Here is a 17,079-nt window from a genome sequence, read left to right on the forward strand (position 1 = left end):
CTATACAATTTGGTTCCGCCATCATCTTTCTACTACCGAACCGCAAGTCATCGCATGAATCTGCACCGCTACATGATTGAAATCCCACGATCTCGCACTAAGCGGTTTTCTTCCTCGTTCCTAATACACACCGCAAAAATTTGGAATGCTCTTCCGGCTTCCTTTTTTCCAACTAACTATAGCTTGGGTATCTTTAAGTCAAGTGTGAATAGGCATCTTCTAGGCAAGCGTGCACCACCTACGCTGTATCTTTGCATCTTCACTTACCATCAGATGAGATCGCAGTCAAGCGCTAGTCTATATATAAAAAAAAGCTGGATAGTCCAGTGAGGCAAAATAATTATAAAGAAGAAACGTCTTCAATAATATATTATTTTCATCTGTCTTTGAAAGTCGTCGATGACCCAGTCATATAAAACTTTAGGAGGGGAATTTTCCAGAGAAAGATTGGCATCCCCGTTTAAAATTGCCAAAATATCGTAACTAGTAAGTTTTGTAGAAGGACACACATGTTTACCTGAAAAAAAAACGCCAACATAACATATAAAAACTCAACTAATAAATTTAAAATTAAAATAACAAATTTCCACAAACTTAGTTGTAAGTTCAATAAAGACTAAACATAGAAATCTGTTTTCCAAATTGAGGTAAAAGAAAATATGAGTAAAGCGCTATCTATGACATTAACTGCAAACTACAGCAAATGGGCAAAAGTGGTTATTCTTTTAGATTTTACTAATCTACATTTTTTACTATCTAGTACTACAGTTAGTCGCTAGATGCCACTTCATGTGACATTATTAATTTGTAAATTGACATTGACAAGACCCGAATGATAACAAATTCTACTTTATAAACAAGTTAACTCGATCTAACTCGAAACTGTTGTAAGTGTTGTTGGTGGCTTATAATGTTTTTCTTATAAAAAATGCTATGATAAAAAAAACTGATTAAAAATAATATTTATCTAATATCAAGTTAAAAATATTATTTAAAATAAATACTAGTTATACTTTTTAATAATCTAATTTGAAATAATTAACTGGACATTCTTTAATTTAAATTAAATTAGCTCAACAACTACATCTCCGTGATTTATTTATACATGAATAGAATAGGCATATAGAAATTATATATAGAATTATACAGAAATAGGCATTTTATTGTCAATATGAAGTGGTTAGGTTTAACATTAATATTATTATTTAATTACATTTCTGCTGAACCTAACCCAATAGTGCTATGGCATGGAATGGGTAAGTACCATAATTTCTTCTCTAATTCATAATTATAATTACCACTTTATAATTTTTTGTAATTATTTATTTTTAAATAGGTGACACATGCTGCCTAGCCTACAGCTTAGGGCTATTCAAATCGTTTTTAGAAAGACAAATCCCTGGAGTGTATGTGCTTTCTTTGAGGATAGGGAATTCTACAGTAGAAGATTTAGAAAATGGTTACTTTATGTCTCCAAATAAACAAGTGGAATATGTTTGTGAAGAACTTGCCAAGGATCCAAAACTTAAAAATGGTTTTAATGGTATAGGATTTTCACAGGGAAGCCAGTTTCTGTAAGTTTTGAAAATTTAATACCTATTATAGTTATTAGTATTTATTTTATTTTAATGGTTAACCAAAATATATTTTACAAGTTCATAGAATTTTGAATAAAAGTTATTGGTATTTATATTTATATAAAGTTATTTGAATCATTATAAATATAATTCTGTGTAAACAAAATCAATATTAAATTTAACAATTATAAAGTAATATTAAATTATTTATCAAAATTATGCATATAATTGTTTGAATTATTTAACATAATTATAAAAGTTCATTGAACAGATGACATTGTTACTTTTAGTATTGTATGTAAATGAAATTAATGCTATTAGGTTGCTAATGATTCACAACTCTTGTTATTTATTTACTACCAAAAAACTTGCCTGCTTTGGACCTGCGATGGAGTTAATAAAATGTTACGTTTTATAGCCTATTTTGTGATCTGTTGTACAAAAAATTATTATGTCAAATTTAATAAGAATTATTACACCACAATTATAATTGATGTCTAGTGTAATTGAAATCTTAAATATTTAAAATTATTGTTCATTAATTTTTGATTAAAAAATCCTTAGGTAAAAAAAAAATATATTTTAAAGCAAGGTCTTGTATTAGGTATTTAATGTTTTGGAGTTAATCTATAATTAAAAAGTATATCAAAATGGGTAGGTTTACTTTTTACCATAATAATAATGTAAAAAAATGTTATTTTTTGTTACAAGACGGGCAGTGGTGCAGCGTTGTGGTCATAAATTGGGGCCAATAAAGAATTTGATCACACTTGGTGGCCAACATCAGGGCGTATACGGTCTCCCTCACTGCTTTGCTTTACAGCATGAATCCTGCGACTATGTAAGAAAGTTGCTAAACTACGCAGCATATTACAGGTAATTATATGTGCCTTTGTAATTACCACTAATGTGTAAAAACTAACGTGATGATTTTAATACGTAGAGTTGTCAAATCTGTACAATAAAATACAACACTATATGCCTAAACAAATTTAATTTACACTAGCAATGCCCGCGACTTTATTGTTGTTGTTTAGTTTGCAGTCACAAAATAAAAATAAAATCTAAAACAAAAGTAGACTAATTTACTCTTTACTACATCAGTTATCTGCAAGTGAAAGTCCCGTCAAAATCGGTCCAGCAGTTTCAGAGATTTGCCGGAACAAACAGACAGACAGACAGACTGACCAAAATTATAAAAAAAAATGTTATTTTGGTATATGTATCGTGTATACATCCATATGAATTTAGTAAAAAGCGGCTATTTTAATATTACAAACAGACAATCCAATTTTATTTATTTGTATAGATATAGATGATATTTTGGTACTGTACAATTTAACTTTCTCCTTTATAATAATGAATCGTTTATATTTTCGGATTAGTAAGTTACACACAATTTTTAGAATAGACATAGCTATGTAATTCAAACTTATACAATAAATTCGTGACCGGTTATACGGGATATAAGTTTCGAACTCCAAAATTGTTAGACTTTAGTTCGAATTATTAAGATCTGCTATTTAAAAATTTATTTTTGGTCTAACACATTAAATATAAACATATTTACCGGTTTTGAAAATTAAATTGATACTGTTATCTCAACAGCACCAACCAATTTCTTTCGCGTCTTCTCAATGTACGTGATTTTAATGACTAGCCCGTTGGCGCAGTTTGTAGTGACCCTGCTTACTGCTCCGAGGGTTGTGGGTTCGATTCCCACCCCGAGTCTGGGTGTAATATACATATTTCTTTATATATTTATATATGTATTATTTATAAGTATGTTTATCGAAAAAAAAAAAATGTAGATATACCAGTCGGCTGTTACCTATAACACAAGCATTAAGTTGCTTACTTTAGGAACAGACGACCGTGTGTGTATTGTGTAGATATTTATTTATTTATATATTAATGATATCTCCCGTGCTTCACTGGCACAATTAAAACCCATTAAACAAATCAATAAATTTTATTTATTATTGCTCTATATTGGTAAGACAAAATTAAGTATAATTTTTTTCTATATTAAATATGGTAAAAAAAAAATGTCTTATCCATAGTCACAGCAAATTGATCCAAATATCTTTAAAAATGGCATTTATAACTAACAGTTATCTGTGATCATACTCGTGTAATACGTTATATAAATTGCAGTTATGACTGGCAAAGAGATTAGTTACGACTATCTTGTATAATAATATGAAATTCTTTAATACTTACGCTAATTAAGTCTTACACACTTATAAAAACAGTTACGTGTAAGCAAATTGTGTGATGATGACATTATAATAGCTCTATATATCCCTAACATATTTTACGTGAATTATCTTGGATCCTTTTAATTCATCAATACAAAACAATGCAAGTATATAACTTTATTGTATACCCAAGAAAAACACCAATGAAAAATTGTCTAAGTTTTATTACGATTCCTTACTTAGAATAGTGGTCTGCTATGTCAAACTAAAGTTTCAAATAAAGATAATAATTGTGTTTGCTGGCAGACGAAAAAAAAAAACGGACTTCAATTACATCGACAAGTAATACAAGGTAAGTAGACGAAAAAATAGTCAAGCAAATACGCATTATCAAAGATTACTCTAAAAGTTGTAATCAGATCTCGATGAAATTTAAACGTGACCACTTGATAAACACCGGCTTTCGATTAAATTAAAAATCATCAAAATTGGTACACCTAGTAAAAAGTTATGCGGATTTTCGAGGGATTCCCTCGATTTTTCTAGGATCCCATCATTAGATCCTAGTTTCGTTATCATGGTACCACACTTAGGATATCTCCTTTCCAACAAGAAAATAATTATTAAAATCGGTTCATAAACGACGAAGTTATCCCCGAACATACATAACAATATATATATATATATATATATATATATATATATACGGTCGAATTGAGTAACCTCCTCCTTTTTTTAAGTTGGTTAATGAATAAAGATTTTGTAATTTGTGGTTTAGAGATTATTTTTGATATCATGAGTATGATCTAAATGTTCATGCCCTTAATTCTCCTGTCCTAGTCCTACGTTGTCTTGACACAATATTGTTTTTCTCTTACCAGTCTTCGTCTCATTCCATACTTTTATCAGCTGTATCATTTTCCATACAATTTGTCTTTTCCTTAATATGCGAACACGTGTATGATCTATCTCCATGCCGAATAGTCTTCATGTTTTATGACTAAGTTCCCTCCTCATTAAATTCTCACGCCATATGTACCTTGGATCTTTGTTTATCCATAACTATAATAACATTACTTAGAAATAACAAGACTAGTTTTATTGACTAAAATAGTACCTATAGTGTGCGACAGTGGGAATTCATTTGAAATTCTAAGTGCAGTGGAAATTCATTTAAAATTCTAAGTGCTGTATATTTTTTTTAAATAGAGACCAACCTAAAATTAATTTTTGAGAAAATGTTGTTCGAAAACCATATTATTTATTATATAATTTAGGTTTTATTGTATTTTAAAACAACAATGCATTGTGCCTTAAGGAAAACTATTTGTGGACCGCATCCTTGCATTATTTCAACATTGCGAATTTCAAGCGTGTTTGGATATCTCGAACGTAGGTCAGACGACGATATATTTGCACGACAAAGGTTATCTAGTGTCAGTATTTGTTTTGTAATGTACTGCGTAGTGTTGCCCAAATGCAAGAACAAGACGAGACTTAGCCAGTCTTGGTCTTGGTCTTGCGCCAATACACCTGGTCTTGGTCTTGGTCTTGGTCTTGCGCTCCCAGTCTTGGTCTTGGTCTTGGTCTTGCAGCAAGAGTCTTGCAAGTCTTGCAATTACCTATTAGTCTATTACTATTTATTAAAGTTTACTTTAAATCTTAGAAAAACGTATTAGAATTGGAACATTGTGAGCTTGAATTAACATAGCCATAGTAAAGATCAAGCAGATTAATAAATAACTGAAGATTTGATAAGAAATTCGAAAAATCAACTGACCTATATGTCGTTTTCCATGGAAGTAACTGTTTCTTAATAAACATTTATGATTTATAAGCTTACATTTGCTAAAACATGTAAAAAAACAAATTAATTACAATAACTTGACTGTATTTTAAAGAACAATACTTATCTGTCTAGAAAGAGATTGAACCCTCAACTTATAAGAAATTTAATAAAAGAGTTTTACGATTTATCATTTATTTGAATAAAAAATAAAATACAACACAAATCAACAGCTTTATCATTAGGTTATGATACTTTATATCAATTTTTTTGACCAAGAATTAATACAAAGTAACCATCTGGCTGACTCATCACTTAACCTATTTCTATGTTTTCTAATTACTAATGATGCTTTAGAAAATAACCTCTCAGCAGGTACTGAAGTTGCAGGTAAAAAATATTTAAGACGATAATTACATACTTAATATGTCGCACCCCTAGATGAAAACACCACTAACTCAAAAATACTTACGTAAGTTAATGGCGTTTTTGAAAGTATCGCATCAATAGCTACGCAGAGTTAAAATTCTTTTAACTGTTAAAAAAATATTCTTACCTGTCCACTTCTTCCAGCGGTTACTAAAAAGCTTGTGATATCTCCACTTAATTTTGGTTTAACAGGAAGAAATATTTCTGATTCCTTTTTGTGGAAAGATATTAGATGTTTCCTTAAGCCTGAAGTGTTTCTGTTTTTCATTTTTATTTCAATCTTTTTATGTTGGCACAATTTACAGAAGGCAGTTTGGGATGCATGAATTATTTCGAAAAACTCCTCAAATTTGCTTTTGGGTCTTTTAGATCTGTGACTCAAACTCTCGTTACTCGGACTAGAATAATTTGAATCTTCGTCACTCATATTAAATTGTACACGTGATACGTTTTTAGAAAACAACGAGAATTAGTAAAAACAATTATTAAGTTAGACTCGAAGCACAGCTCAATTGGAAATGACTGGAATTAAAATAATTCCTTTATTTATAGTACGTTTCCTTGCTTTCTACCGCGCCGCCTCGCCACGTGCCGGCTCTATGAAAAGGATGCCGCCGCAAATCAAACAATGCCGCGTGCGGCGTACAAACACACACTAAATATTACCTACTTGTACAGACGCGACGCGTGAATAAAATATATGTAAAGAATTAGTGCCAATCAGTATTCTTTACATATAAGTGAATGTTTTGGCGTACATCTATACTAATATTATAAAGCTGAAGAGTTCGTTTGTATGTTTGATGACAGAAGTTTTAAAATAAATAAATAAGTCCTGAACGTCACTATACCTCCAAAGTTACTATTCCTCGTGGACGAAGTCGCGGGCACAGCTAGTAAATACTTACTCTCATCATCTCTCTCAGAGATATTCGGGCTGGTAAGTAATACAAAACTCTTATCGCAGGCTTTTTATTTTATTAGTAGGTAAGTACCTACGCTTTTTATATTATTTTATTAGTTTTGTAGAATTTTTTTACACGTTTCAAGTATATTTAAAAGTGGCTACAATATTTATTAAACGGGTGATATTTGAACACTTTTTGCTATTTTTTCTTGTAAAAACTTAAGAAATATAATGACTAAATGTACAATAATAGTACCTAAGTAATTAGTTTAAAACCATATAAGTAATCAATATTATAATATATACTTACTAGAATGAATTAATATGACATCTACTACCTATCCTTACCATTTTATCCTAATCATAATACTACTTGCGTGATCAGTATAATGTATTCATTTTCATTCTAAGCACTCTGAAACTTATTTATTCTTTGGAACACCTGTAGGTACTCTTAAAATTCGAAATTATTTTGCATGAGTATACCTACGCCCTATGGCGGCAATCAAATAGTGTCAAATGTTATGATTTCGGCGTGGCGGCAACGATTGTTTTAGATTTCAAAAGAAGCCGCCGGCGCGTGTATCATAACCATGTACTTCCGAAAAGCGGCAAATTTCTTTGAGAAGTAAGTACAAAACCTTTGATGCCGCATTATCAAAGTGCCGATGGTTAAAACATAACTATGCATGCACTCAGTTTGATTTTAATAGATATTTTTTTATTCGCTATGTTTATGGTATTAGTCGTAATGCGCATAGGTCCAGTTTTTCATATTCTTTGATACAGTTTTTTGCGTCTCACAGAATTCCTAAGCGTACCTACTAACTACTCAGTGAAATAGCGCTAAGTCCTAGCTGCAAGACGCAAGAGTCTTGCAGGCTATGTCTTGTTCTTGCTCAAGTCTTGCACGGTCAGTCTTGGTCTTGGTCTTGCTAAAAATACGCGGTCTTGTTCTTGGTCTTGGTCTTGCAAAAACGCAAGAACAAGACCAAGACTGCAAGACCAAGACTGAATTTGGGCAACACTAGTACTGCGTTATGTACTGAGATAATGTTTTTTTTTTGTGTTATTATTCGAATGGGTTATCGACTATATTTTTAAAAATCCAAAATGTTTTCTATTTATTACGATTTCGTAATTAAAACACAGTGAGTAACGGTATACAAGTTTCAACTCTATAAAAGCTTATATAAATAATAGAAAATCACACCTTGCTTGCTTGTTGTAAAGTTGTGTATAAAAACAAGTAGGTACCTACATAGGTACTTTCTTATTTTAAAACTGCTAAAACAATTTATGGTAAAATTTATATACGCGCACATCAACAAATATCCGACACCAAACATATTTATGCATATAAGTAATAATAGCAACACTAAAAATTTGGAATGTAATGAATATTAATTCACAATAACCGTATAGTAAGTCTATGATATCGGAATTTTCCATAACTTGTAAAACAAGAAAATGTATCGGCGTGCGTTCAATTGAGCATAATCATTACTTACTGGTGAAAGCGCAAGCCACTTTCAATATTATATGATACAAAGTAATCTTAAATAAAATTATCCTTACTATTGTATAGACCTTGTGATCTTGCGGTTCAAAATAACTACAAAATGTACCAGATGTCATCGCAGGTGAAGGTCAGGACGCGAGACTGAATCGCGAGTGTTTCATCTTTGGCCTTATTAATCAAAATAAATTGAGCAAACGAATGCATGCGGCATACTAAGAGAATTAAAGGATATAGCAGGATAAGCACGGTTCAGATGCCCCTGGGAAAATTTAGATGATATTTTTACAATGAAACCAAGGCTGCGCTACATGTGCTATATTTAGAAATAAAATAATTATACAAATCTTGAAAAAAAATTATCTCTCAATAAAATATTTATTCGTGAATTTTTTGGAAACACTAGAAGCAAAGAAGAAGAAGAAAGAAGCACAACCAAAGAAGCGTTAAAAATATCACAAATTAAAAATTTTCGAACTATAAATATTTTAAGAGCGTAGTGTTGAACTTTCATAAAAATAAAAATCAGTCTGCCTTTAAATTTAAAAAAAAAAGTGAGTACCCATTGCTTACATTCATAAATGATATACTTTTTTAAAACGTCCGTTTTGCGAACTTCTTAACTCTATAGCATTAGAAGTTCGAAAAACTTATTAAAATAAAATACTTCTTAAGTAAAATTATTGAAAAACGGGATATTTACCATGTTTTTTATTTACATTTTACGGAGCTCGGTATTTCGATATTGGCTACGAATATATTGTTCACGAGACACTCACTCCGGTAAGTATCCCATTTTTGAATAATTTTATATTACCGTGTCAATTTAAAACCTTCTTAAGTACACCTTAGAAGTTTTAGTTGTTGACATTAACATTGATGAATTAACAAAAACAAATAACTATTTATTATAGTATTTCCAAAAATACTAAAAAATCTATTTACAGTGTTCACGTTTTATCTAAACCGACATCACTCATTATTACCTTATTATTATAGCTTATAAAATAATGATGTAGCCAGTCATTAATTAACTATGTTATCTCATGTATTCCTAAGTAAGCATACTTAGAATATGCCTCAAACACCATAGCAGTAACGGTTTAAACCTTATAAAATATGTTGATTTACTTAACCTACATTCAAACAATTCCATGCTGTGGCATCAATAAAAACTTGAACGGTATTTTTGGCGTTTTTAAACATTAGGGAATTTGAAGGAAGCGTAAATAAATCTCAATTAAATTTTTCCTTCATTAATTATTGGAACTACGGCAGGTTTGACATTTGGCTGGGCGACCGAACTGAGAAAAAAGTGATACTAAAACCGTAAGAAAAATATATAACGGCAGTGACGTAATATCAGTCACACAACTGTATAATATGACGCATGTAAAACCGAACTCATTTAACATTAACGCTATAAATTTTTGGCGTTTTTGGTAAAATAATGAATTAAAATAGCTATCGTTGGGGTGTAGTGTCTATTTGTATATTCCTTTTTTTTAGAAGTCTCCTAAATGGCGCTACCATTTTTCGGTAGCTGTTTAGTACATTTTTTAAAGGAGTCTTAATTCTAGAAAACTTGGGGCAATTGTGTCATTAGTTTTGACTGTGATTCTAGAAATGTTATTTAAGGTTACGGTTTCTAAGTTTAAATGAACAAAAATAATAAAAATTGACCACAGTAACCGAAAATTTGTTACAGTTTGACCAAATTTCTAGGTTTTTCTTACATGCCCATAATTTTCAAACTGCATGATTTTTTTTTCTGATTTTTCTCATGATAGTTACAATCAATCCTGTCACCCCGTTTCGGCTTGACGTTGAGTTCTGGGACAACCTGTATATCTAATATATAAAATTCTCGTGTCGCGGTGTTAAACTCCTCCGAAACGGCTTGACCGATTCTCATGAAATTTTGTGTGCATATCGGGTAGGTTTGAGAATCGGCCAACATCTATTTTTCATATACCTAAGTTATAAGGGGGGGATCAAGGAGGGTTAATAACATATATGGCAAAACAACGTTTGCGGGGTCAGCTAGTATACTATAATAATAAATCAATCAATTGACTCTTTTATAATTTTGCGCATATCTAGTAGAAAGTTAATCAGCTACTACAGTTGCTCCATTATATTCTCAGACTTTTAAAGTATGAAGAAATCTCGTACCAAATAGTATGCCTATTTACTTTACTTAAGATAATTACATAGTCTAGTACGTCTAGTACATAAAATACAACTAAAACATAACGTTTTGTATACGATTTTATTTTCGTGTTACCCACACATTAGGGATTCTAAACATTTTCGGGTTCGCTTAAACCGAAAATAAAATCATATCCAAAGTTTCGATCTAGCGGGTACATCGTTCCATAGCTTAATTGGCTAGAGCGCCGACACGGTCAGTCGGAGACGCGGGTTCGATCCCCGTTGGAGCGGTCAATTTTTGATATGATATTCAAAAACAACATTTTGTAGAATAAAACTAGTTTAATTAATACTTTTATACGTTTTTTTTTCTTTCCTTTTTTATCGTCGCGTTTTATCATAAACATTTATTACAGCTGGGTCCAAAAATCCCTCGTGCAAGCAACATACTGGCACGATCCTTTAGACGAGGCTACATACAAAAAAAGCAGCGAATTCCTCGCTGACATAAACAACGAAATGAAAATTAACCAAACTTATATCGACAATCTGAACAATCTGGAACACTTCGTGATGGTCAAGTTTGACGGTGATAGCATCGTGCAGCCGAGAGAAACTGAGTGGTTCGGATTCTACGCTCCTGGACAAGCGAAGAAACTTCTAACCTTACAACAGTCTGCTATATATAAACAGGTTTACGTTCTTTATATATTTTTATATAGTATTCAGGTGGAGCACAGCAGGATACATACTGTTCAAAATCTGGAGCAGCCCATCTGGGGAAGTACGTTAACCTTACAGAAGATCACAGCTAAATAAGTGTTCTTTTGGTGAGTAAGGTGACCAGAGCTCCTGAGAAGGTTAGATCTAGGTCGACAACGCATTTGTAATGATTATGGTTTTGCAGACGTATATGATGACCGCTTACCAAGAGGTATTCTGTAAGCTTGTTTTTTGACCTAGTCGTTTAAAAAAATATACACGAGTTAGTAGTTGATGATTCAGCCTGTAACGTCAGACTGCTGGGTATAGGCTCATTCTCTATATGGGAAAAGGGACGGACCTTAATCCATTACGCTGCTTCACTGCGAGTTGGGGCATATATTCTCTACTATGAGTAAGGATCGCCATCAGGTGTCTATAATAACTACCACATCTGACAGCTCAAAAGGAAAGGAAACACGTTCCCAAGGCATATTGGAGTGATTCACAAGGACAGATGCGCACACCGGAAATAAATATTTGTAAAAGTAATCCATCAGTAGCGGAAATTAAATGGAAAGTTAGTACTTAAGTATAGCTAAATGCTCATCTTCTAATATATAAAATTCTCGTGTCATGGTGTTAAACATTGAACTCCTCCGATATGGCTCGACCGATTTTAATAAAATTTTGTGGGCATATCGAGTAGGTCTGAGAATCGGCCAACATCAATTTTTTATACCCTTAAGTTATATGGGGGGGGGGGGGGGGGATTAAGCGAGTTAATAACATATATGGCAAAGAAACGTTTGCGGGGTCAGCTAGTATAAGATATAATTTGAGAAATTAAGTATTTAAAAAATATCAAAGCCTTTATGGTTTTGTGTAATATTTAGGTATATAGGTAGTTAAATGATAATTTGTAAGTATACTAACACATCATTATAATTCTAGGATCGTTTGGGATTAAAGAAAATGGACGAAGCAGGTAAGCTAGTGTTTCTCTCTCAACCTGGCGATCATCTTCGTTTTACAGAAGAATGGTTCATAGAAAGCATTATAAAACCATACCTGATCTAATCACGCTAAGACTGATAAGCGTGTTATAAAAAAATCTCATTTAAGATCCTATTATCGAAATTAATTAAGTATAAAGTGCAATAATTAACCAGTTATTGGATATTAGTTTGATAAGTACTAAATAAAATTATGAACTATTTTATCATTTTTTATATTTTAAGAAAAATTGTTTACTGAAAATTTTTAAGTAAATACTTCATGTTACGCTTAAATCGTTTGTTTATTAATGACATAATTATATTAATAAGTAAAATGAATTTTAAATAAAGTTTAAAACTAGAATGATTATTTTATTTAAAACACTTCTAAAACATTAATTGTTATTGTAACAACATTTTAAATATTGACAATTACGAAAAATATAATAATTTCAAAATAAAAAGAAACAATTTATAAAGAATAATGTCTCTATAGTTAACATATCAGATCCACATCCTTAAAATGCGATAAACTATGACTAGAGCTTCGGTTATAAGAGACAAAATTGTACACGTACAACAATAATAATTATGACTACACGTAGAAAAGTATGATCTACCTTAGTCAACCATTTATAATGTTAACTCCTTACTAATAAAACATTACTGGTACGTAGGTATTAGTAATCAAAGCATCCTTTAACATTTTTAACAATTTATGAAATATTACAAAACAGCAATTTTACAATCGTAACAAAAGTGAGACAATGTCATAGTTACACATTTTTCTATACTATTTGCTTTAATAAAAAAAATAAATCTCATTCAAACATGCTCTCATCAACTTGTTGACGCATCAAACTCATCTCAGGTGAGTCGTACTGCGCATGCGCTACGTACACGCGTACGCATCTGTTGTGCTCCGAACTGCGCTTTATGAATGGTGCGTGGGCGCCGCGCAACTTGTGTAGGGGGTACTTTACTAGGCAAGATAACATACAGCGTTCGGCGATTTTATAACTGAAATCAAAATTGGTATAAGAAGACAAGTACAAAATAAATATAGGTACATATAATAATAAATTCGATGCGTTTTATATAAACATCGTACCGCGGGGACCATACAGGAGCAACGTATTCTAAGATGCTTCTGACGTATGCGTAATACAATATTTGACGGTTAAAGGACCTTTAAAAGGACAGGTTCGCGTAACAAAACAAAGATTTGTAGCCTCTTTGGAATTTAACGAAATGAAAGTAACTAAAAAACGACTAAAGTCCAGCTAAACCCACTGTTTATAAGTTTTGTAAAATTACAAATGTATTATAAAATTACACACACAGAGAATAAAATTATCAGAAGAAAAGAAATGAAAGCGAACCAATTTCCCTACTGGATAAAGGATGCTTTAAATCGAACCTATTACTACATTACTACACTATATTACTACAAAGCTATTATCACTTACTCGTACGGATTAATGCAGTCCATACGAACGACATGGTAACCCTGATCCTGCGCTTGCGCCTTCGATTTCTCTGCCAACATAGTAGCGACGCCTTGTCTACGGAACTCGGGAATCACAGCCAACATTTTCATCTAGAACAATTGAACATAAAAGTATTTTGTTCATACATCAATTTATCTCATTCAGTATAATGTTACAAATAATATATCTATCATTAAACTGTGGTTTTAAATGAAGTCCTCGTATAATTTAAATTATGCTTACCTCAAAAACTTTGTTCTGTTTAAAAATTTCCCAAAGATTAGGTGTCTCCTGAAGTTTTGCAGTAAAGTAAAGGAGATCTTTCGTATTTGGATCCTGTATCGACAACAATTAAAGTTTATTAGAAAATAATAAATAACTCAGCACATACATTAAACCACAGTATAATTAATAATTTGCGCGGGTTCGATCCCCACCCACGACAGACATTTGTATTGGCAATATAGAAATTTGGCGTGGTCTGGGCGTTTGTGCTTGTGTATTGTGTGTGTTTCCAGACCCCCGGTAGAGGAGAAAATCCTACTGGGGGCCGTTGAGTATGAAGTGTTTATTTATTTTTATTTTCATTTTAATGACATTGTTGGTTCAAAGGATCGCCGTAATAGCAGGTTTTTGAACATTTGGCTATTTTGGTTGTTGGGTACTGGGTATATTATGAAAATATACCTGATAATATAATATCTATAATAACCGAATATTTTTCGAAACATTTCTAAATTAAACTTAAACATTTTTAAAATTAATTAATTTTTTAACTAAAATTATATACGTATTTTGAATACTTGTCTGTAAAAGGCGTAATTGCGTAGATTTTTTACGTCGATCGGACTAGCTGCAAAATTAATACAGACACCTGCGGTTGTACCATCCTCAGTTCTTGCAAATAGAGAGTTACCTGTAATTCACATATTTACAATAATGTGAAATATAATCAAGTATTGGTCTTAAATATCTCTTAGCTTTTCTCAATGCCACCATGTAAAAAAAAACTAAGGATGTAGTCAGACGGTGGGTTTTGACTAATGACTAAATTGCTTTGATAACAATTCTTTTCAGCTTTATACTTTGTCAAGGATTTTATAAATGTTCTGTGTTAAAAAGTAATTAAGATATAAAAATATTGGAGTGTTTCTGTAACAGTGACTTTGCTCAAATAAGTTGACTTATTACAATGAAAAAAGATTTTCGGACTTTATTGCGGTTTATTAGGTTCTTTACATGCCCGACGCGTCCTCGACGAGTCCTCCCGTGAAATTGGTTACTTGTAAAGTATCCGAAACGTCGGGCATCTAAAAAACCTAATAAACCGTGATAAAACACGAAAAGCCAAGTTGACTTAACTTACATAACTCATTACATCTAACAAATCTAATACTGACAAACTCACAGTGAACGTAATGTTTACCGGTAAATTAATCTAGTAGGTACCTATTCAGCAACGACAAGTCAGGACAACCAAAGTAAATGTATTAAAAGAAATTTAGATATCAATATGTGAATGTTTAAACATACCCACAAATTCCAATCATCGTAACGGGAAAAGTAGATATCAATATGTGAATGTTTAGGCATACCCATAAATCCCAATCATCGTAAAAAATAATAATTGTATTTATGTATATATGTATGTATATGTGTATGTATGTATGTATGTATGTATTTATGTATGTGTTTATGTATGTATGTATGTAAATAAGTAAATATATTCAAACATTTATGTCTCAATTTGTACACCTACACTGACACAATACCATCTCCTCTGCCCCTAGGTTGCCTGGAAGAGATCGCTTTTTAGCGATAAGGCCGCCCTTTGTGCCTGATGATACTCTGTTTAAGTTCATAATATATATTATTTCTCTTTTGGTGTACAATAAAGTGTATTGTTATGTTATGTTATGTTATAATTAATAGACAGCTCAAAACAACAGGCTCCTTTTCAGCACTATTGGTCGACAGTGTAAAAAAAAACAATTGGAACGTAAGGTGGACTAAATGTTTAGTGGTATTCTCTCCAAGACAGTCTTTCTTCTTCTCTTCTAAGGTCTTAAATATTACATATTTAAATACATCTCTTTAAAGTAACAATTATCTTACCCTGCTTCAGTAACCCCATGAGGTACTCGTCAATGGCCCGGTCACTGGACAGATCCATGTTCCGCGCGCGAACCAAAACATGTTCTTTAAAGTAATATTGCTTTATCATGTCTATTGCTATTTCATGATTACTGCTTTGAACGGGAGATATGGAAAATATTTCTGGCTGTAAGATAACAAATGTATTGGTTTTTGGTACTAATGTTTACTTTACACTTACAAAAAAAAATGTGGTTGTCTCGATATTTCCTTTTTAATGGTTAAAGGCTTAGCGTTAAAGGCTAAGCTTTAAAAATTTTAATTGTAAAGATTTTAACTAATAAATATTACCCAATAATGAATGGAAATAGAGAAATAAAAATGAGATAATTGTATATTTTAAGAATCACTACATTCAATGTTGAGACAATTAGGCCTACCCTACCTATGTATGTGCTTTCGGCTCGTACCTGTATGACTACAGTATAATATAGCTATCAAAAGATGATTATTAATCTAAACATAAAAACAGTTAACAACTAGACAAATTACAAAAAACATTTAAACAATAAATTTTAATTTAATGTAAATTCATAAAATTGTGAGTGCCCTACTTTTTTAATTGATAACCTGAAGCTTACCTCACTACTAAGTTAACTTACTAATAAGTAACGAGGTTCTTGTTGATCGATACATAAATTTTTAGTTATATGAATTAAATAAGACGTTTTGTAGCCTAACCGTTCCAATAAATGCTATCTAAAACAAAATTATATTTTCAAATCAACGGACTGAGACGAACTTCTAATTTTAATCGTATTTACCTTTTCCTGACGAACTAAATCTTTGATTCCAAATAAATTATGACATTTCTTAGTTTGTATTGCAAAAAATGTTATTCTGATTGCTTGAAATTTTCTTATTATATTAGAAGAAAACATTATTACTTATTGATTTTATTACGCACTTCGCATACCTAATGCAATGCAAATGACATGAGTGTTTTAAAAAAACAGAGTACCTATTATTTATTTGGTAACATTTTTTGGTTTTGACAGTTATCCATAAAATATTCTTAAAAGAGTATTTATAAGAGTAAATTATATTTCAACAATTTATTTAAAAAAGTATAATGTCCTTTATAAAAAGGTAGGTAGCTTATGTTGTTATACAATAAAGAAGTGAATTGTTTGCATTTGTTCGTAAAAGATAAATCCCGGAA

The 17,079-nt window shown here is 31.4% G+C and overlaps 2 protein-coding genes across 2 annotated transcripts; one reads left to right on the top strand and one right to left on the bottom strand.

Annotated features, from left to right (window-relative positions):
- Positions 1-1,112: 1,112 nt before the first annotated feature.
- Positions 1,113-12,637, top strand: LOC123659993 (palmitoyl-protein thioesterase 1). The gene is made up of 5 exons (XM_045595143.1): positions 1,113-1,256; positions 1,337-1,574; positions 2,289-2,453; positions 10,990-11,266; positions 12,230-12,637. Exons 1-5 carry the CDS (start codon positions 1,172-1,174, stop codon positions 12,353-12,355), a joined length of 891 nt encoding a protein of 296 aa, XP_045451099.1. The 5' UTR covers positions 1,113-1,171; the 3' UTR covers positions 12,356-12,637.
- LOC123659402 lies at positions 12,625-16,831 on the bottom strand. The gene is made up of 7 exons (XM_045594617.1): positions 16,825-16,831; positions 16,682-16,764; positions 15,879-16,044; positions 14,567-14,679; positions 14,007-14,099; positions 13,743-13,873; positions 12,625-13,293 (listed from the first exon to the last, which is right to left on the bottom strand). The coding sequence occupies exons 1-7, from the start codon at positions 16,829-16,831 to the stop codon at positions 13,095-13,097; spliced, it is 792 nt and encodes a 263-aa protein (XP_045450573.1). The 3' UTR covers positions 12,625-13,094.
- Between the last annotated feature and the right edge of the window lie 248 nt (positions 16,832-17,079).

Source organism: Melitaea cinxia, chromosome 14, assembly GCF_905220565.1.
Source record: "Melitaea cinxia chromosome 14, ilMelCinx1.1, whole genome shotgun sequence".
Lineage (NCBI taxonomy): Eukaryota > Metazoa > Arthropoda > Insecta > Lepidoptera > Nymphalidae > Melitaea > Melitaea cinxia.

Excerpts from the sequence above, each read along its gene's own strand:
- LOC123659993 (XM_045595143.1), top strand. The coding sequence starts at position 1,172 with ATGAAGTGGTTAGGTTTAACATTAATATTATTATTTAATTACATTTCT. Across the intron at positions 1,575-2,288 it reads TCACAGGGAAGCCAGTTTCT|ACGGGCAGTGGTGCAGCGTT; the intron begins GTAAGTTTTGAA and ends TTTTGTTACAAG. Across the intron at positions 2,454-10,989 it reads AACTACGCAGCATATTACAG|CTGGGTCCAAAAATCCCTCG; the intron begins GTAATTATATGT and ends CATTTATTACAG.
- LOC123659402 (XM_045594617.1), bottom strand. Across the intron at positions 16,045-16,681 it reads ATTTAGTTCGTCAGGAAAAG|CCAGAAATATTTTCCATATC; the intron begins GTAAATACGATT and ends GTTATCTTACAG. Across the intron at positions 13,294-13,742 it reads GACTGCATTAATCCGTACGA|TTATAAAATCGCCGAACGCT; the intron begins GTAAGTGATAAT and ends TTTTGATTTCAG.